Genomic DNA, 21,676 nt, shown 5'->3' with positions numbered 1-21,676 from the left:
ATAAATATATGATGCTATCACTGACTTTAAAAACGATGCTAAAAGACTCAGCATCGAAAACAATATTATTAATTAGAGCGATAATACTATCAACAATGAGGAGATTGATATCTCCGCAAAGCGAGCCGGTCGCACTGAAAATAGAAATAAAACGGAGTCAGCAGGTGATTTTCTGCCGGATAGTCGATTTTGTACAGGATCCCATCGCTTATTCGGTGAACTGACAGAAAAGGAACTGACATAAATGAAAGAGCAACTATGGAGCTAATGCTTGATGAGCAAGAGCTAAAAGGTTATTACTCGAGCGAGTCCCCCCTTTAATAAGTGTCACTCTCAAATAACAAGTTGGGTATACGTAGGTGGCGTAAGCCATTCACGAAAAATAATGTATGCTCTGTCGAAGCATGCACTGCATTGTCAATGGCAAATTCTTCCGGCGAGAACTTGCTCCAACATGTAGTAGACGTATCCGCGAAGAATCTCTTCTTGGATTCGGTTTGCACGATCGGATTGACCGTCTCTTTCAATGATCAGAAGTTAACATTTCAACTGTGTTCCAAGTGATTTGAAAACAGTTTGCCAAAATTCCGCCGTGAATCAAGGGTCTCAATCTGAGACCAGCTCACGAGGTAATCCATAGAGTCGAAATATCGTGTCAACAAAGACACGAGCACAACCTTTGGCTGTGATCGACTCCGGGACGGCAGCAAGATGTAGCATCTTGCTTAAACGATCAACAAAAATAAGAACACCATTATTCTTGTGGCTGTCTTCGGGGAATCCAAAGGCGAACTCCACATATACGAAAAACCAACACTCTGCCGGAAAAGGCAGAGGCTCTAATGGAGCACGGGATGATGCGCTGGGCTTTACCCGTTGACGAACTTCGCAAGCACATATGTACTTGCCGGACAAATTCATACTGGCGTGGCCAGTAGAAGTCGCGAGTTATCATGAGGTAAGTCATCTCACGTCCACGATGACCATTTTTTGGTGCATCGTGGTACTCATACATTATGCGTAATCGCAAAACGTTATGGGTGGGGATTACGACACGGGGATTGTCGCTACCAATGGCTGTGTAATACAATAAACCATTGCGAGTTATATATCAATCTGCTGATGATCGATACAATTTCGACAATCCTTTTAAGAATTGTTGATATGAATTTCTAAGGTAATCCATCAACCCTTGTAGAGCTTTATCTTCTTGATAAGCTCCTTACACGTCGTCGAGTAATCTAAACGACGGAACACTTATTGTTGCAACAGATGACTTATGCTCACTGTTGATTCGCGCAGCCGGCACAAAATCGGGCCGGCGTGAATTGGCACTAGCGACGACGTTAAGTCGCTTTCGTTTATACTCCACGGAGAATTAGACTCCGCAAAGAAAGACAACCATCTCGTCATTTCTTGCGAGAGGTGTGGACTGTTTACAGCCGTGCGTAAGGACGCATCGTCCTTATATACAATGAGCGGTCTATTTCCCAAGAGATAGGCCCTTAACATAGCCAGTGCGTATTTCATGTCAGCGAGTTCCTTGTCATGATTTGGATACTTGCGTTCAGCTGGTTGAAGCTGACGCGATTAATAACAGACGACGCACTCTGCGCAGTCTGTGACATTTTGCATTAACGCGCAGCCGATTGCAAAATTTCTGGCGTCACAGATTACATGAATGGTCAATCCTTGTCCGCAATCGCCAATCCTGGCGAATGCGTCAAGCGCTGCTTGTTACCCTCAAAAGAACGCTGACAATCAGCGTTCCATGACCACTTTACATTTTTCTCCATCAAAGAAGAAATATGTACTGACATTTTGGGATATTTGCGGGAGAATTTGTGCAGGTACGTCGCTTAGCCGAGGAACTTTTGAAGTCCCTTGACATCGACTGGCACAGGCCAATCCGTTAACACCTTGATCTTTTGAGGATCCGGGTGTACAGCGTATCTACTCACAATGCACCCAAGAAGTGGTATATATCTTGGAGCGAATATATACTTCTTGCGATTTTCATACCAGTTGTATTTACCCGAACCTTTCGCACGTGGGTACGATATACGTCAACTTCCAAGTGTACATTCATGGCTCTGCTATGAATGAAAATATCATCAAAATAACTCGGTGCGAAATTCCGCACCGATCTTAACAGATTTGGTTACACATCCGTTTAATGTAGCAGGAACATTACTAATTCCCTGTGGCATGCTGACTGCTGTGAACGGGATATCATATTCACGCATCAGGATCTGATAGATTACATCCATTAGATCCATCGTCAAAAGATAGTACTTTGTGACATACCCTCAATGATTACGTCTTTTCGTCGTATCGGCGTTTGAGCCGGTACCGTTGCAGCACTCAATTTATTGAATGCATGCACAATCCGCCATCTCCTATTTCTTTACGAAAACAGAAGATTGGAGAGCTATGTGGGGAAGTTGACTCCCTCACATGGCCTGCTGCTAAGCGTTCGGCAAAGAATTTGTCGATAGCTATTACTTGTTCACGAGGCAATGGATATTGTTTCTTGATACAGTATTTCGAGCTTGGGATCAGGTCGATTTCGTGTCGAGTGCCGGTACTGATTCAGGGAAGACATCCTTAAATTCTATTAAATCCTTATATAAAGGGTTTGTTCTCGAAAACTCCCAGGATTGGGACGTAAAACGATCCGTCCGAGTCTTCTCATCGAAAATGCTTTTGTCCAGCGATGAGCTGCCGAGAACTCGTTCGTTCATAGGAAATACAATTATCGACCCAATATCGGCCACGTAGTTGTCACCCGTGACAAGTACGTAGATCTGCTTGACTTAGCCACTACACAGATCACGCAAGCACCGTTACGGTTCAAGCGTTGGGAATTGAGTATTTCCGAAGTTAATTTCGGAGGCGCTATTTGATCAAGTGTATAAGCGCCTACACTTGATCCACTGTTTTCGAAGACATTTATTGTCTGAGTTTTACTTAAAACGTTTTTCCAATGGTACCTGGGAATCTTTGACTGCAGGTTTCTGGGGAATTATTTCCACAGATTCTTCAAGATTTAATCCCTTTAAAGACTTTATCTCTTAAGTTTATCCTGGGGAATATCCTCCCGAACTACCTCTTGCTGTGGTTGCACCACCACAGCGAGATCCTTTACGATCGACTTTTCAGTCGACCTAGGACTTTTGCACTGTCTCTTATTGACAGGCGCTTTAACTTTTTTAGATGTTGCTTTCCAAGCAAGCATCCTTGTTGCGTACCACTCAACTTATTCGAGTGGCCGAACTTCGACGCTGCGTGTGCTTGTGCACAGCCGGCGGCATCTAACTCACAGTGTGTCGGGCATTCACACTGAAGTTTGTTGAAGTCATGCTAACGACCGAACCACAATCGAGGCCATCGCACTCACTCGTAGGACATCCACACGCTTTTGGACCCTCCAAGACGTTAATCAGCTGGCCATCCGAAGACAATTGTGGGGCGTCGAATAAGTTTATAAGACGCCAACTGCTAGATGAACGCAAATTCAAATTTAATGAGCGCGATTTCGTCTAACGAGGATGGCACGTGCCTAGCAACAAGCGCACCTGCAACAGTAAACAAATGTGTAGATAGTATCCAATACACGTCCAAGGTTAAACAGTACAAGGCGGGCCAGCCGTTTGCGCTATGCTGTTCACTCTGAACACAAATGAGCAGCATGCGGCCATTGTTGAGTTCATTCAACACGAATTCATCAGGGCCCAAGAGAAATTAGCCTTGCTTCACCAGCAAGGCTCTCAACACGCGGATGGGTTAAAAGAAAAGGGTGCTCAACAGTTGGAACTGTCAAGACAGCAGCATTTACATGCTGCTAATGGATAAAGATAGAGAACTCTAAGTTTAAGGTGGTTGAACGCGACTCTCTATCAAGATGACTCGTCGAATTAGACGATGCCATAGAAGCTCGTCGTATCAGTGATGATGCGACGAAAGTTAAATTAGTTATGTCTAACCTTGCCGGACTTGCCAAATCTTGGGCCTTGGGTCTCAAGCTTCCCGACCCATTAGTCTTTGTATCGTATGAAATCTCTAAGACCGGCATTGACTAACATTTGAGCCGCCACGTGGCGAATTCAGGGCTCGAGCCAAGCTCCTGGATTTGGAGCAGGGAAAGCTTAATCTACAAAGTATGCCCAACATACACGATACCTGGTCATTGTATCGTGAATCATATAATTGATGAACAAACATAGGTGACTGTGTATATTAAATGTCTCGCAGACGGTCCTGTTAAGGCCCACCTGTTCCGGCTAGAATTAAATTCGCTAGACCAAGCGATCTCTATAGCGGATTAAGAGATTTGCACTCATAAACAAGCTTTCGTCCACTCTGGTGCTTATCGTCACCAAGACGACAAGAATACGGAGGTCCAGTACTATGTATCTCTCCTTTGCAGAGAGCGATAAACCTCTCTCTTCAAGTTACAAACGATTACAGAAATGTAATCGCTGTCAAAAAATGGGCCACTACGCCTTTGAGTGTAGTGTCCCACGACCAGTGCTCAAAAACACTGAGCGAAAAGAGCGCGTACGCGGATCCGACGCTGATGCGAAATCGCAACGGCGAGGCGGATTGTTCTGGGTCAGTAGGTGCGGAGCGCCCTACTGATCCAGCAACGTCAAAAGAATTTGCAGGCGTTTTAATGAAAGTTGCTCCTCACACACAAACATTGTGCGTAACTGTTCCAGGGGATGAGATTATACTCATCAACGACCGAGCTCATTAGTTCGATCGCTCTCCATTCAAGATCACTCAAATGAGTACACCTTTCACTCGTTGTGTGACAACCTCCTTTTTAGGGTCTTGAAAGGTCCCTCCTTCTTAATCCAACATGTCCAAGTTAGATGAACGTGCGTCGGCCATTGAACGGACTACGAAGTGCTACTGGGTGTAATGGGCCACCTTTCACTATTACTGATAAGTACTAGTTAACCTCACACTCACTACAGTGTGGGTGAGGTGTCTCTAAGTTTCACGTACACAAGAGTACAGAGAAAGGTTTCTATTTAGCTAAGGATATTTAGCTTTAAGGTCTCGACTAAGTCTTGAGAATAGAGACAAAGTTAAACTGTATCAATGTATTTACTTTCCTACGTAACGATCTTCTATTTACTACTGAATTATTGTATTAATAATTAACTAAGTATAGCACCTAATTGCGCACCGCACAAATGTGTCTTATAACGATTGGCGTGATTGATTAAGACTTAGATCAACCAATCAATAGAGCGAGCGTCTAAAAGTATCTATATTGCCAAATTTGGTAATATTTGAACTATTTAAGTCAAAATAAAAAGATAACAATTGTGTACTTCTCAGGTTTGTACCCATCCACTTTATTTTAGTATGAAGACTTATATAAAGTCACGACAGGATGAAGCACGTCGTTATTAGGTGGGGTTTGGGGCTTTTTTAATAAAAAATCGTCATTTCAATTAATCATAGTTTATTTCCTCTCATAGGTCATACTATTTATTAATTCTCTCATAGGAAATAATATTCATGTAACAGTACACCGGATTCGACTTAAAATTAAATCAAATAATTTTTAGCCTCAATTTTACCAAATTTCGTAATGGTGGAATCATAATTGTGTACTTCTTAATTTCATCTTATAGGAAACAATACTTATGTAACGCGATACAGTTCAGGCTTGATATCCACCCCGATTCGTGTTTACAGGCTAAGTTACAAGCCATCGTGATAGGCTGATATAATCATAAATGAACACGAAAATACGCCAGAAAGGCAAGGATGGATACGACAATTTCTTTTCACACAAATAATATTGATATTCGAATGGTCAAATGACTGCAAAACTTTTTTTCAGCTGCTTAACGAATCAAATTGCGTCAAAACGCAAACAAATCTAAGATATTAAGTTAAATATTTATTCATAACGTAGTTTTTTCTACGATAAAGCAGTTAAGGTGTATGTGTTTGATTAAGCTTATTTCTTCGCTGGATTCATAAACTGCATCATATTGATTTTCTTGGGTTTCACTGACTTGAACGATTTTCCATCTCTTGAACGAACAGCGGACCTGAAACCATCCCAAAACAATATCAATAAAACCACCAAACGCAAAAAAATAACAACGGACGCGACTCACAATATCTTTTGAGCTCGGCTGGAGAAACCATGATTTCCATTCGTAGTCGTATTGATTGGCTGATGTTGCGTGGCTGTATTAAAAAGTTGAGGCTGTCGAAGTTGGTCCATGAGACTTACAACTTGTAGCTCTTTCTTGTTGGAAAGAATAGCTGTGTCTCCTTCGTTTTCACGTTGAATAAAAGCTGGTAAAGCAATAGACCCATCTAAAACGCCAGCACCTGCACTCGTACGCTTGCATTTCTTAAAGCTTGAGGCTTTCCATTCACTTGCACGTGACTGGAGTATAGAAGTCGATACAAATCCTCCTACTGACACGTTTTTTGGCTTGGTACGATCCGCAAAAAGCGTTTTACGTATATTGCCTGCCGAATTATTAAGCTGTGGTCGATTTTTTCCAGCCTTTATAAAATTCAAAGCAATATGGTGCAAACAATACTGTGTCTTTAAATATACGCGTTAGATGGAAGAAAAGAGTCCGTATTTTATATTTCCTACCTTTGCCGTATTAATGGCAAGTCGACAACGAGTTTCTCCTGAGGTTGTTCCTACGCTGCGCACCAGTATGATAAGGCCTCGAGCACAATCTACAACTTATATCGGATCGTGTCCGGAGACGATTTTGTTTTGAAGCTACGGATCTTAAGGAGATAGCGAGCGAAACGTGTACCACACTACTAGCAAGCCTACTGTCCCAATATTATTGTGCCAGCAACGAAATGGGAAAGAGAACGATTGCATCGTTGAACGAACGGCCCTCTTTTCGTTAATGACGTGGTTTCTAGTCTTACAGGTGAGTGACTCATGCCATAGACCTTATACCAATAGCTTAATTGTCCTTAGGTTGGGCCTTCTAAACATTATTAATTAAATGAGAAAAATATTATGTGCTTCTGGTTTTTTGACGTGTCCTCGAGTTGTCCGCAAAATTCGTCTTGCTGGTCGCAAGGGTATGGCAACGATTGAATATTGCGTGATGTTACAGCTCGCTTGTTCCCGCATCCACAACAGCTTCAACTCCGTATACATCTGTGAGTATAGGTGGTATGTCAGCTCATTGCCTCACTTATTCATTTTACTTGTATATTTGTCATCTGCTGCGTTCATAAAAACAACTTCCTACGGAAAGAAAAAAAAACAAATCGTTGAAGCTTTCAATATATTGCTGCATCGTGCTAAAGATTGCAAGACAGCTAGAAGTTGCATATTAACGACTTTCAAATTAAATTAGAATGAACCGAAAAGTTGGAATGGGGCGCTTTTCCGCTGGTCGACATTTAGAATTGTTTTCGTTTTATTATCGCTCATTTTACGAACAGCACATGACTTTGATAACAAACTTTTCAAAGGCACGACTTTGACGACATATTTCAACTTATAAGGTCGACCCGTAGTCCCTACGACTCGCAGTCCTTACCCTTCGACGACGCTGGATCGTTCGTATACACTGAAGTGTTCGGAGATCCTGGCACGTCCATCGACACTGGAGAAGTCGTCGACACTGGAGAAGTCGACACTGGAGAAGTCGTCGACACTGGAGAAATCGTCGACACGGGAGGATTTGTCGACACGGGAGGATTTGTCGACACGGGAGGATTTGTCGACACTGGTGGTGGGTTCGTCAACACTGGAGCGTTTGTAGCGGGAGAACGCGAGACAAAAGTGTTCGTCGTGGTCGAGCGAGATGGTATCGAAGCCATGGTCTGAACCTTTTCAGCCACCGAAGTCCTCACTTTCGAAATATTATCGACCAGATGGTCGCAAGATTCTACGTCACTCGAACCAAAGTCCTGGGTCCAGTAATGGCGGAATCTGCCGTTCTTATTGAATGCGTACGTGGGTGCAAACATCGTGTAGTCACCCATAATGTGCTTTAAATGCTCAATGGAGTTAATCCAGGCCTCCATAACAGCCGACACGGTCGGTTGACCAGCAGCTACGTTCTCAGCAACAGTGGTCCATTGGTACCCCGCTTCCGTAATACGCTCTGACATGGTTGAACCGTTTGACCCCGCATGAGCCATGTAGTCGTACGTCGCCATGTCGTCCGAGTGGCTTTGAGACGCAATACGGAGTTTATTGTTCAAACACAATGGTGGTAGACCTCGGGTCGCACGTTGAGCGTTCACAGCAAGCAACATACTCGAGGCATACTGTTCGTAAGATGTGTAGGTTGCCACGTCACTAAGAGTGGTTTGAAGGTTGCGTGGACGAACGTGGGCTGCCGTGGTGGCATCGTTGGAAGACGATGCGATTAAGAGGAGCAAAGCAATGGAAGATTGACGAAAGACCATTGTGTAGAATTATCAATGATGTGGAAGTAGGGAATTTGAAAATGCGCTGTTTTCGAGAACGAGGTTTGGAGAAACGCTTTTTTTAAACCTTTTCACATCTGCTTTGAATGTTAGCCCATTTATAAAAAGACAAGATTCCGTCTGGAGTCAGACTTGTGGATCACTAGAATGAGTGGTCAAGCCAGATGCTTTCTGTCATGGCATGGTAGTTGTATCGTGTCTTGTCGGGTAGGTCAAGAAGCCATAGACGACGACAGCTGTGCCATTCGCGGAAAGATTACCTCCACTCGTTAGCGCCATCTGTTTCCTACGACTTTTATACGTTGTCGTGCACAGCCAACGTTACGATCAGGTCGTGTCTTGTAGTATTCTTTTAATACGAGGCGAGATTCTTCTGAATTTGTATGGCCTGACCAAAATTTTTGGTTTCCGACTTACGCACGTAGATATTGCAAGGGTTAGATTCGGAAAAAAAAATTAAACGTAAAGGAAGGACATTGCCGTCTGACATCGCACGACGCTCTATTCCAGCGCTTTTTATTTATCGGACCGCCGCGTTTAGAATAATCAATTACTAAATATCCGAAAGCCATCTCAAGGTCTTTCATTTGAGCTACCTAACGATATACACCGCGGTATAAATTGTGGTAGTCGATTCGAAATATATACAACCGACGACCAAGTCAACGTCTGGCACGCCACTAGTGGTGTGTGTCTGAGCTGTGCCGTTGTTTGATAGCATTCGCATAGATCGGCCATTGCATAAAGATCTTATCGCACTGTGAGAATGCGATAAGCACGTTCGGCTCCTAATACGACTCTAGTACGTACGACTGGCAACTACATTATTGTACGCTCCGATTCCTAAAGGTCCACTACGAACGATCAACGACAGTCGCGGACCCTCCGACTTTTTCTTTTCTATCTCCTGTCATACATTATTAAAACGTATTTTTACCTAGATACCAACATTTACCGTTGCATATCCTTTATAAACTCATAAACTTTAAAAGAGAAAGCCCCGAGACAACAAATTGTGCTTGCCGACACTAGTGGATTTGTAGACTCATCTACCTGCTAATGTCCATCACCAAATCAATGAAAGCGTTCTGTCGTCACTCACAAACTGACATGGAACCGGAGAGCATTTGTGCAAAGTGAAGATCCTCTACTTGCATACTCTGAAACTGTCCAGTCGCATCCGCTAGCAAGCGTGCGAGTATATGTTTGCACTACTTTAACAATATCGTAAGCCTTGCGTTTACTCTACATTATTAATCAGAGCATCGTACCATAGCAGTGGGATGCGACTTAACGACCGTGTCGTGAAAGGCTGCGCACGTACAATAATGGCTAAAGCAATTGTAGTAGCTAGCCCCACTGCCGCGAATTGTAGTCGCATCAAACGAATTTGAACCACTGTCCACGGATCTATTGACGTCGTGATAGCTTCCATTTCGTTTATATTTATTACGCGATTCAACACGGTAGAATTCGCGCCTTGATGGTGTTGCCGTGATCCTCACCACCAGGCCTCTTTCTACCAATTCACTGGCAGCCTCTACCAATTTAAGGTCTTCCTGCGGTAACGATGCCAGCATGTCACCGTGCCGATCCGTAAATTGTTTTTCCTTGCTCTGTTTCACTTCGGACATTACGAGGGATAGCACACTCACACCTAACGCTGAAGTCATGCTTTATCACTTCGACTTAAAATAAAATTGAAAAATTGAAAAAAATATATTGTAACCGTATACCTACAACTAAATCAGTACTCTTTCAGCTGTTGTGTAACCCTCCATTACGGGAATGTGGCACTTGGTGGTTCGCAATGGTGCGCGGCTATTACTAGGGTCGACAGCCGTGGGTGTAGGTGGCGTAACTTATACCACATACACCGACGAGGGGTTTAATCGATCCTTGTACTTTTGGCGTAAAGCTTTCCCTATCTATCTGCACTACCGCGCCACGCAGCTGTACATAGAGCACGCCCAGCTGTCGGACAAGGCGCAACAGCTTGCGTACGAACAACTTCATGATAAGTACGCACCTGAGGTGTTTGAAATCGTACTTGAGCTTAAGGGCTTTTACGTCAAGTTAGCTCAGACAGGGTCCACGAGACCCGACGTACTGCCAAAACAGTACCTCGACCGCGCCGCCAAGCTCCAGGACGACGCCCCTTCCAAGTCGTTAGCAGAAATCTCTGCTATCATTGAAGCGAGCTATGGAAAGCCTGTTCAAGAGCTGTTTCAATCGATTGATCCCAAGCCGTTAGGAGCTGCGTCGATTGGTCAAGCCCATCGAGCAGTGCTTTTAACTGGCGAAGAAGTTGCTATTAAAGTACAGCATCCCGATGCCGAAACGTTTTTTCGTTGGGATATTAAAACAATTCAAGATTTTTGTCGTTTTTTTCAGCCCGCGCATCTTCCATTTTTACTAGAAGTGGAAAAACAATTTATGACGGAATTTAATTATATTGAGGAAGCTAAAAATTTAGCCACTGTGCGTAGAAACATTGCGAATAGTCCCTATGCAGCCAAAGTGGCAATCCCGAAACCAAAGATTGCGTTGTGTACAAAAGAAGTTTTAGTGATGGAATATCTCCAAGGCCGGAAGTTGCTGGACGGGATTCAAGATCACTTTGAGACCATTGCAGCTGATAAAAGAATGACGGTCGAGATGTTAAAACAGGACCAGGAACGAAAGGATAAAGAACGGGAGGCCCAAGGATTTGGAATGGAGACTGGACCATCTTCATTACAGCTTCAATTGTATGGGCTCACACTTGGAATGAAGCGCTTCTTGCGACGCATTCGTCAATTGTCGTATGCGTACACGCTTGGGTTCGTAGCCCCACGGGAGTGGACTATACAAGACGAAAAACCACCTCAGTTGCTTAATCTTCCTCAGATTCTTAAGCTTATTATGGACGTCCATGGCTATGAGATTTTCATCAATGGATTCTTTAATGGGGATCCCCACCCGGGTAATATTTTGCTTCTTGACGATGGGCGTCTTGGCCTCATTGACTATGGCCAAGTCAAATCCATTTCGAAAGAACACCGCCTTCACCTGGCAAAACTGATTGTTGCTCTTTCAGAGGGATCCCAGAAGGACATTGTGGACGTCTTGACGAAAGATATGCGCATTCGAACGACCAAGATGGACCCATATTTTTTGGAAAAACAAGCCCATTTGATGATGGATAATGATGATCTGACGGTTACGGAAGGCATGAACCCCCAGCTGTTTCTCGAGCACTTGGATACGTACGTACAAAGTACGTTTGTGACTGACAATTATTGATTTTTGATATTGTTCTTTTATGGAACAGAATTGATCGAATTGAGTACGTTCCTGATGAATACGTCATGGCGTTTCGCTGTTCGTTATTGCTTCGTGGCTTTAGCTACCTTCTTCATTATAAGTTTTCACATGCTCAAAGCTGGGAAAAAGTCGCGAGGCAGGTGCTTTGTGATGCTGAAGCTGATAGTCGAAATTTGTAGCATGTAATCAATCGACAATAATTCAAATAAAAAAATAGATACATTATGTAAGAAACACGGATAAGTGAAATTGGATATACAGTCGATTTGACGCCATGAATCAGGAAGACTCGGTCGCTGCCTTACAAAAGTGGAATTGGTCAAGTCTTTCCCAAAGCAACGGTAAAGTAGTCACTCGACCCATTCAAGGTCAACGTGATGCAACACCTTCACATGCCAAGTCCAAGGAGCCATTGTTACAACGTGATTCTACCACGTCACAACTCCAACCATCCAACTCGAAGACCATCTCTACTAAATGCATAGAATCGTCGAAAACCACTAGTGAAGCGGTAGAAGAGTTTTCAAAATTGCGTATCATTAATCGATTAATTTCAGCAAAGGCACTACGCGAGGAGATGGAAGGTCGAAAGTTTATTCAGCTCCACGAACTAGATCGTGTTCCAAAAGAAACTTTCACGAATAAAAAGGTACGATTAAATGTATTATGTAAGTTTTTTTTTTTTCGAAATCAAAGACCCGTTTTTGTATAGCTTGATTGGGTCACGATAGGTGTTATGACGCGAAAAACACTATCAAAGGCAGCAGCCAATGGGTCAACCTATATGGTGTGGGGTTTGTCAAACCTCGAAGGGGTCGAATTAAGTCTTTTTCTCTTTGGAGACGCTTACGCTACTCATTGGAGAGAACCGCTTGGGTCACTTGTAGCCATTTTAAACGCCACGTTGCTTCCCGCGACTGAAAAGAACACTTTTGCATTTAAAGCCAGTTTAGCACCTGAAATTGTCCAATTAGGTCAAGCCATGGATTTTGGAATATGTAAAGGAAAAACCTCAGGAGAAACTCGTTGTCGAGTTGCCATTAATACGGCAAAGGTAGGAAATATAAAATACGGACTCTTTTCTTCCATCTAACGCGTATATTCAAAGACACAGTATTGTTTGCACCATATTGCTTTAAATTTTATAAAGGCTGGAAAAGATCGACCACAGCTTAATAATTCGGCAGGCAATATACGTAAAACGCTTTTTGCGGATCTTACCAAGCCAAAAAACGTGTCAGCAGGAGGATTTGTATCGACTTCTATACTCCAGTCACGTGCAAGTGAATGGAAAGCCTCAAGCTTTAAGAAACGCAAGCGTACGAGTGCAGGTGCTAGCGTTTTAGATGGGTCTATTGCTTTACCAGCTTTTATTGAACGTGAAAACGAAGGAGACACAGCTCTTCTTTCCAACAAGAAAGAGCTACAAGTTGTGAGTCTCATGGACCAACTTCGACAGCCTCAACTTTTTAATACAGCCACGCAACATCAGACAATCAATACGACTACGAATGGAAATCGTGGTTTCTCCAGCCGAGCTCAAAAGATATTGTGAGTCGCTTCCGTTGTTATTTTTTTGCGTTTGGTGGTTTTTATTGATATTGTTTTGGGATGGTTTGAGGTCCGCTGTTCGTTCAAGAGATGGAAAATCGTTCAAGTCAGTGAAACCCAAGAAAATCAATATGATGCAGTTTATGAATCCAGCGAAGAAATAAGCTTAATCAAACACATACAAATTAACTGCTTTACCGTAGAAGTACTACGTTATGAATAAATATTTAACTGAATATCTTAAATTTGTTTGTGTTTTGACGCAATTTGATTCGTTAAGCAACTGAAAAAATGTTTCGCAGTCATTTGACCATTTGAATATCAATATTATTTGTGTGAAAAGAAATTGAAGTATCCATCCTTGCCTTTCTGGCGTATTTTCGTGTTCGTTTATGATTATATCAGCCTATGGGTTTTTGATCACGAGGCTTGCTGTCCGATCTATCGACAGCAGCCAAGTACGATTATTTAATCACGATGGCTTGTAACTCAGCCTGTAAACACGAATCGGGGTGGATATCAAGCCTGAACTGTATCGCGTTACATAAATATTGTTTCCTATAAAATGAAATTAAGAAGTACACAATTATGATTCCACCATTACGAAATTTAATAAAATTGAGGCTAAAAATATTTGATTTAACTTTAAGTCGAACCCGGTGTACTGTTACATGAATATTATTTCCTATAAGAGAATTAATAAATAGTATGACCTATGAGAAGAAATAAACTATGATTAATTAAAAAGACAATTTTTTATAAAAAAAAGCCCCAAACCCCACCTAATAACGACGTTGCTTCATCCTGTCGTGACTTTATATAAGTCTTCATACTAAAATAAAGAGGATGGGTACAAACCTGAGAAGTACACAATTGTTATCTTTTTTATTTTGACTTATATAGTTCAAATATTACCAAATTTGGCAATATAGATACATCAAGACGTCAGCTCTATTGATTGGTTGATCTAAGTCTTAATCAACCTCGCCAATCGTTATAAGACACATTTGTGCGGTGCGCAATGAGGTGCTATACTTAGTAAATTAGTAATACAATAAGTTCAGTAGTAAACAGAAGATCGTTACGTAGGAAAGTAAATACATTGATACAGTTTAACTTTGTCTCTATTCTCAAGACTTAGTCGAGACCTTAAAGCTACATATCCTTAGCTAAATAGAAACATTTCTCTGTACTCTTGTGTACGTGAAACTTAGAGACACCTCACCCACACTGTAGTCAGTGTGAGGTTAACTAGTACTTATCAGTAATAGTGAAAGGTGGCCCATTACACCCAGTAGCACTTCGTAGTCCGTTCAATGGCCGACGCACGTTTTATCTAACTTGGACATGTTGGATGAAGAAGGAGGGACCTTTCAAGACCCTAAAAAGGAGGTTGTCACACAACGAGTGAAAGGTTTACTCATTTGAGTGATCTTGAATGGAGAGCGATCGAACTAATGAGCTCGGTCGTAGGCGGGCCAGCCGTTTGCGCTATGCTGTTCACTCTGAACACAAATGAGCAGCATGCGGCCATTGTTGAGTTCATTCAACACGAACTCATCAGGGCCAAAGAGAAATTAGCCATGCTTCACCAGCAAGGCTCTCAACACGCGGATGAGTTAAGAGAAAAGGGTGCTCAACAGTTGGAACTGTTAAGACAGCAGCATTTACATGCTGCTAATGGATAAAGATAGAGAGCTCTAAGGTTAAGGTGGTTGAACGCGACTCTCTATTAAGATGGCTCGTCGAATTAGACGATGCCATGGAAGCTCGTCGTATCAGTGATGATGCGACGAAAGTGAAATTAGTTATGTCTAACTTTGCCGGACTTGCCAAATCTTGGGCCTTGGGTCTCAAGCTTCCCGACCCATTAGTCATTGTATCGTATGAAATCTCTAAGACCCGGCATTGACTAACATTTGAGCCGCCACGTGGCTAATTCAGGGCTCGAGCCAAGCTCCTGGATTTGAAACAGGGGATGCTTAATCTACACACTTATGCTCAACATACACGATACCTGGTCATTGTATCGTGAATCATATAATTGATGAACAAACATAGGTGACTGTGTATATTAAATGTCTCGCAGACGGTCCTGTTAAGGCCCACCTGTTCCGGCTGGAATTAAATTCGCTAGACCAAGCGATCTCTATGGATTAGGAGATTTTCACTCATAAACAACCTTTCGTCCACTCTGGTGCTTATCGTCACCAAGACGACAAGAATACGGTGGTCCAGTACTATGTATCTCTCCTTTGCAGAGAGCGATAACCTCTCTCTTCAAGTTACAAACGATTACAGAAATGTAAATGCTGTCAAAAAGGGGGCCACTACGCCTATGAGTGTAGTGTCCCACGACCAGTGCATAAAATCACTGAGCGAAAAGAGCGCGTACGCGGATCCGACGCTGATGCGAAATCGCAACGGCGAGGCGGATTGTTCGGGGTCAGTAGGTGCGGAGCGCCCTACTGATCCAGCAACGTCAAAAGAATTTGCAGGCGTTTTGATGAAAGTTGCTCCTCACACACAAACATTGTCCTTAACTGCCCCAGGGGATGAGGTTATACTCATCACCCTGATAATGAAAGTGCCAAATAAATTGCCACTTAAGTCCATAGTCGATTGTGGGGCGTCGAATAAATTTATTAGACGCCAACCGCTAGAAGAACGCAATTCAAATTTAATGAGCGCGAATTCGTCTAACGAGGATGGCAGGTGCCTAGCAACAGGCGCACCTGCAACAGTAAGCAAATGTGTAGATAGTATTCAATACACGTCAAAGGGTAAACAGTAAAATGATGATTTCATCGTACTAGATTTGGATGATAATTTTAATGTCATCTTTGCATTAATATGGCTCAGAAAGTACGAGCCATGTATAATTTGGCAGCATCAAGCCGGGATGATGGCTGTCTCTTGTTCTTCGGATGGCCAGCTGATTAACGTCTTGGAGCGTTCACAAGCGTGTGGATGTCCTACGAGTGAGTGCGATAGCCTCGATTGTGGTTCGATCGTTAGCATGACTTGAAAAAACTTCAATGTGAATGGCCAACACACTGTGAGTTAGATGCCGACGGCTGCACAAGCACAGGCAGCGTCGAAGTTCGACCACTCGAATAAGTTGAGTGGTACGCAACAAGGATGCTTGCTTGAATAGCAACATCTAAGAAAGTTGAAGCGCCTGTCAATAAGAAACAGTGCAAAAGTCCTAGATCGACTGAAGAGTCGATCGTAAAGGATGTCGCTGTGGTGGCGCAACCACAGCAAGAGGTAGTTGGGTAGGATATTCCCCAGGATAAAACTTAAAAGATTAAGTCTTTAAAGGGATCAAGTCTTAAAGAATCTGTGGGAATAAGTCCCCAGAAACCTGCAGTGAAAGATTCCCAGGTACCATTCAATAAAAGTTCCACGTATAAAGCTGAGACATTAAATGTCTTAGAAAACAGTGGATCAAGTGTAGGCGCTTATACACTTGATCAAATAGCGCCTCCGAAGTTAACTTCGGAAATACTCAATTCCCAACGCTTGAATCGTAACGGTTCTTGCGTGATCTGTGTAGTGGCAAAGTCAAGCAGATCTACGTACTTGTCACGGGTGACAACTACGTGGCCGATATTGGGTCGGCAATAGTATTTCCTATGAACGAACGATTTCTCAGCAGCTCATCGGTGGACGAAAGTGTCCTCGATGAGAAGACTCGGACGGATCGTTTTACGTTCCAATCCTGGGAGTCTTCGAAAACAAACCCTTTATATAAGGATTTATTAGAATACAAGGATGTCTTCCTGAATCAGTACCGGCACTCGCACGAAATCGACCTGATCCCAAGCTCGAAATACTGTGTCAAGAAGCAATGGCCATTGCCTCGTGAACAAGTAACAGCCATCGACAATTTTTTTTGCCGAACGCTTCGCAGCAGGCCATGTGAGGGAGTCAACTTCCCCACATAGCTCTCCAATCTTCTGTGTGCGTAAAGCAACAGAAAGATGGCGGATTGTGCATGCATTCAATAAATTGAGTGCTGCAACGGTACGGCTCAAACGCCGATACGACGAAAATACGTAATCATTGAGGGTATGTCACAAATTTCTATCTTTTCGACGATGGATCTAATGGATGGAATCTATCAGATCCTTATGCGTGAACAGGATATCTCGTTCACAGCAGTCAGCATGCCACAGGGACTTAGAAATGCCCCTGTTATATTAGATTGATGTGTAACCAAATCTGTTAAGTTCGGTGCCGAATTTCCTACCGAGTGATTTTGATGATATTTTCATTCATAGCAGAGCCATGAATGGAAACTCGGACGTTGACGTACATCCTACCCACGTGCGAAAGGTTCGGACAACTGGTATAAAAATTACAAGAAGTGTATATTCGCTGCAAGAGAAATACCATTCTTGGGTGCATTGTGAGTAAATACGGTGTACGCCCGGATCCTGAAAAGATCAAGGCGTAAACGGATTAACCTGTGCCAGTCGATATCAAGCGACTCCAAAAGTTCCTCGGCTAAGCGACGTACCTGCACAAATTCTCCCGCAAATATTCCAAAACGACAGTACATATTTCTTTTTTGATGAAGAAATTGTAAAGCGGTTATAAGAAGCGCTGATTGTCAGCGTTCCTTTGAGGGTAACAAGCAGCGCTTGACGCATTCGCCAGGATTGGCGATTGCGGACAAGGACCGACCATTCATGTAATCTTAACGCCAGAATTTTGCAATCGGCTGCGCGTTAATGCAAAATGTCACAGACTGCGCAGAGAGCGTCGTCTGTTATCAATCGCGTCAGCTTCAACCAGCTGAACGCAAGTATCCAAAGCATGACAAGGAACTCTTTGCCATGAAATACGCACTGGCTATGTTAAGGGCCTATCTTTTGGGAAATAGACCGTTCATTGTATATACGGACCATGCGTCATTACGCACGGCCGTAAACAGTCCACACCTCTCGCAAGGAATGACGAGATGGTTGTCTTTGTTCGCGGAGTCTTATTCTCCGTGGAGTATAAACTAAAACGACTTAACGTCGTCGCTGATGCCAATTTACGCCGGCCCGATTTTGTGCCGGCTGCGCGAATTAACAGTGAGCATAAGGCATCTGTTGCAACAATAAGTGTTCCGACGTCAAGAAACACTCGACGACGTTTAAGGAGCTTATCAAGAAAATAAAGCTCTACAAGGGTTGATAAATTACCTTAGAAATTCATATCAACAATTCTTAAAAGGGTTGTCGACATTGTATCGATCCTCAGCAGATTGATATATAACTCTCAATGGTTATTGTATTACACAGCCATTGCTAGCGACAATCCTCGGGTCGTCATCCCCACCCATAATGATTTGCGATTACGCATCATATATGAGTGCCACGATGCACCAAAAAGTGGTCATCGTGGACGTGAGAAGACTTGCCTCACAATAACTCGCGACTTCTACTGGCCACGCCAGTATGAATTCGTCCGCAAGTACATATGTGCTTGCAAAGTTTGTCAACGGGTAAAGCCCAGTGCATCATCCCGTGCTCCGTTATAGCCTCTTTTTTTCCGACAGAGTGTTGGTTTTCCGTATATGTGGAGTTCGTCTTTGGACCCTGAAGGCAGTAACAAGAATAATGGTATTCTTATTTCCGTGATCGTTCAAGCAAGATGCTACATCTTGCTGCCGTCCCGGAGTCGATCACAGCCAAAGGTTATGCTCGTGTCTTGTTGACACGATATTTCGACTCTATGGATTACTCGTGAGCTGGTCTCAGATTGAGACCCTTGATTCACGGCGGAATTTTGGCAAACTGTGTTCAAATCACTTGGAACATAGTTGAAATCTTAACTTCTGATCATTGGAAGAGATGGTCAATCCGAGCCTGCAAACCGAACCCATAATAAATTCTTCGCGGATACGTCCAGTACATGTTGGAGCAAGTTCTCGCCAGAAAAATGTGCCATCAACAATGCAGTGGATGCTTCGACAGAGCATACATTATTTTTTCGTGAATGGCTTACGCTACCTACGTATACCCAACCTGTTGTTTAAGAGTGACTCTTATTTATCGAGTAAGAACCTTTTAGCTCTTGCTCATCAAGCATTAGCTCCATAGTTGCTCTTTTATTTATGCCAGAGTTTCGTTTCTGTCAGTTCACCGAATCAGCGATGGGATCCTGTACAAAATAGACTACTGCTTCTAGATCCAGCAGGAAATCACCTGCTGACTCGGTTTTATTTCTATTTTTAGTGCGACCGGCTCGCACTGCGGAGATATCAATCTCCTCATTGTTGATAGTATTATCGCTCTAATTAATAATATTGTTTTCGATGCTGAGTCTTTTAGCATCGTTTTCAAAGTCAGTGATAGCATATTATTACTGAGTTTGTCTACTTCACTGTTAATTAAAATAACATCCGTATTCTACGCATTGACCTTACTTCCATATTATGTTAATGACCTAGTCCAACTGTCTACTGTAAACCTACCAAAACATGTAGTGGCAAATGTGGGAGGTTATAAATTACAGCCCAGGTAAATTGACCCGTTTGTGTATTGCACCGCAAAGGCAACGCGTACACGATCGAGCTGCCTCGTAGTATGCGTATGTATCCAACATTTTATGTTGGGCTTCTCAGTCCGTATGATTAACACAAGGCTTCTTTCGATTCTGGATTATACCGGTACGGTCTAGGGCATCCGCCAAAGCCTGATGGTCCCTAGCTAAAGCCTTATGGCTCGGAACAGAATCTGAATCTCACGAACCAGACAATCAAATCTTTCCTTCAAGGAAGAGGTCTTCTGTCGAGCTGTCACCAGCTCGTTCTGATGGGACAGATGTGTTCTTTTGTTTGCAGTCCCAACCTGCGCCCAGTTTCTCAATTGGTCATGCGAAACATTGTCGTTAGTCACCGCTAACTCGCTGCGACAGGATCGCTCACGATCAATATTTTCCCTAAAAAAGAAAGGTGTGATCCAAAACACGATAATAATTCGGGCTCGTCAGACGAGGCGGACCCAATTTTTTCTCCCCCTCCATATCGGTTGACGGATTCGATTGGTGAGAAGCATTTTTTTGTTGAAAGCTTCTCGAACCACCGTGAAGTAAAGGGTGTTTGGACGAGTATATGGATCGTTAGCGAGGAATTCCATTCTCGCTTGATAGTTGGGAACCTCGTCTCCAACTGATATTGGATGTTACGGCTCTCGTTCTGCAGACGAGACCCATACTCCTCGACAGAAGGTACATCGGAACGAGTGCTTCCCGCGCTTGTAAAATAATTGAAGGTTCTTAATCTCTTGAAGCATCTTGTAAGAGATGAGCGTTCTTCCAATAAGGATCTTTAAAGGAATATGCTTCCTTAGGGGCATGACCTGCACCCTAAAAGCAGCATGGACATGAGTCCCCCCACGAGAGGCAAGGAATCCCTGCCTTTCTAGACAGAAGGTGCAAATTATAGCGTGCACCGACTACGGTCCTGTTTTGAGCCGTTCACGCAAAGAGTTCAGCTTGTCAGGCCATACCTCATGGCCTATGCTTTACACAATTCTGTACAAAGGCTGTCCAAGGTTGGAACAGAGGTTTGCCATCTTTTGCCCGTTTACGAGTGTTCCACGGTGCTGGCCAAAGGCACCGGTGAAGGATTCCGTTTCACCCTCACCAGGCTTGTGAAGCCTAAATGAGTCGAGTACGGAATTCGTTGGTCATACCAGACCAATGAATTAGGTTACCCTTAGAGGGCAAGCAATGACTCTTTTCAGGAGCAAATTGCAACGTATTGCGGTTCCTCTACTGTTGGCTCACGTTAACGGTAGCGTTAACTTGGCCTTTGAAGCGATCCCTAGAATCACTTCTTTCCTGGTGATGCAAACTAGCACCACCAGTAACAGTCTTCCCTTCACGACCACTTAGTTCCGAAGGAAGCATACTAAAGTCACCAGAATAATCATCGCCCACGTAATCATCGTCAGATGACTCCCCACCAAAGAGGTCTGACGAGTCGATCAACCTCGTCATCACCTCTCTGATTGTCACGTTAGAACCCAAAGGTTTAACAGACTCGTCCACAGGTGATCCGGCGGCCTTCTGTCACGGGGTCACATAGGACACTACGCTCATGAGTGTAGTGCCCCACGCCCAGTACCGAATTTTTGACAGCGACTGCATTTCTGCAATCGCTTATTGCTGGAGAAACAAGGTTTCTCGCTTTCGACATAAGAGAGGTCCATCGGTTCTGGACCTCCCAGCTTGTGTCGTTTTGAAGGACGATACGATGACGAACTAGCTTGAGCCTGTCTCAAGCTAAAGTCCTCCTGTTCCGCTACGGATATTGCTTCTTCAAGCGTATCCAGTTCCAAGCGGAACAGGTGGGTCT

The 21,676-nt window shown here is 43.3% G+C and overlaps 4 protein-coding genes across 4 annotated transcripts; 1 reads left to right on the top strand and 3 right to left on the bottom strand.

The window, feature by feature from the left end:
- Positions 1–5,910: 5,910 nt before the first annotated feature.
- CCR75_004654 (uncharacterized protein) lies at positions 5,911–6,886 on the bottom strand (the record flags this gene model as incomplete). Its single annotated transcript, XM_067962740.1, has 3 exons — positions 5,911–6,077; positions 6,147–6,547; positions 6,836–6,886. 3 exons carry the CDS (start codon positions 6,884–6,886, stop codon positions 5,984–5,986), a joined length of 546 nt encoding a protein of 181 aa, XP_067820585.1. The 3' UTR covers positions 5,911–5,983.
- Positions 6,887–7,542: 656 nt separating this feature from the next.
- Positions 7,543–8,439, bottom strand: CCR75_004655 (uncharacterized protein; the record flags this gene model as incomplete). The annotated part of the gene is made up of 1 exon (XM_067962741.1): positions 7,543–8,439. The coding sequence occupies one exon, from the start codon at positions 8,437–8,439 to the stop codon at positions 7,543–7,545; it is 897 nt and encodes a 298-aa protein (XP_067820586.1).
- Positions 8,440–9,259: 820 nt separating this feature from the next.
- On the bottom strand, positions 9,260–10,133 carry CCR75_004656 (uncharacterized protein; the record flags this gene model as incomplete). Its single annotated transcript, XM_067962742.1, has 3 exons — positions 9,260–9,367; positions 9,567–9,671; positions 9,732–10,133. The coding sequence occupies 3 exons, from the start codon at positions 10,131–10,133 to the stop codon at positions 9,260–9,262; spliced, it is 615 nt and encodes a 204-aa protein (XP_067820583.1).
- An 86-nt stretch (positions 10,134–10,219) lies between these two features.
- On the top strand, positions 10,220–13,553 carry CCR75_004657 (uncharacterized protein). The gene is made up of 5 exons (XM_067962743.1): positions 10,220–11,708; positions 11,774–12,415; positions 12,479–12,820; positions 12,875–13,317; positions 13,388–13,553. Exons 2-5 carry the CDS (start codon positions 12,041–12,043, stop codon positions 13,479–13,481), a joined length of 1,254 nt encoding a protein of 417 aa, XP_067820584.1. The 5' UTR covers positions 10,220–11,708; positions 11,774–12,040; the 3' UTR covers positions 13,482–13,553.
- The last annotated feature ends 8,123 nt before the right edge of the window (positions 13,554–21,676 follow it).

Source organism: Bremia lactucae, linkage group LG12 (assembly GCF_004359215.1).
Source record: "Bremia lactucae strain SF5 linkage group LG12, whole genome shotgun sequence".
NCBI classification, from domain to species: Eukaryota; Oomycota; class Peronosporomycetes; order Peronosporales; family Peronosporaceae; genus Bremia; species Bremia lactucae.
The sequence above is the reverse complement of the archived record's forward strand: the minus strand, read 5'-3'. Positions and strand labels throughout refer to the sequence as shown.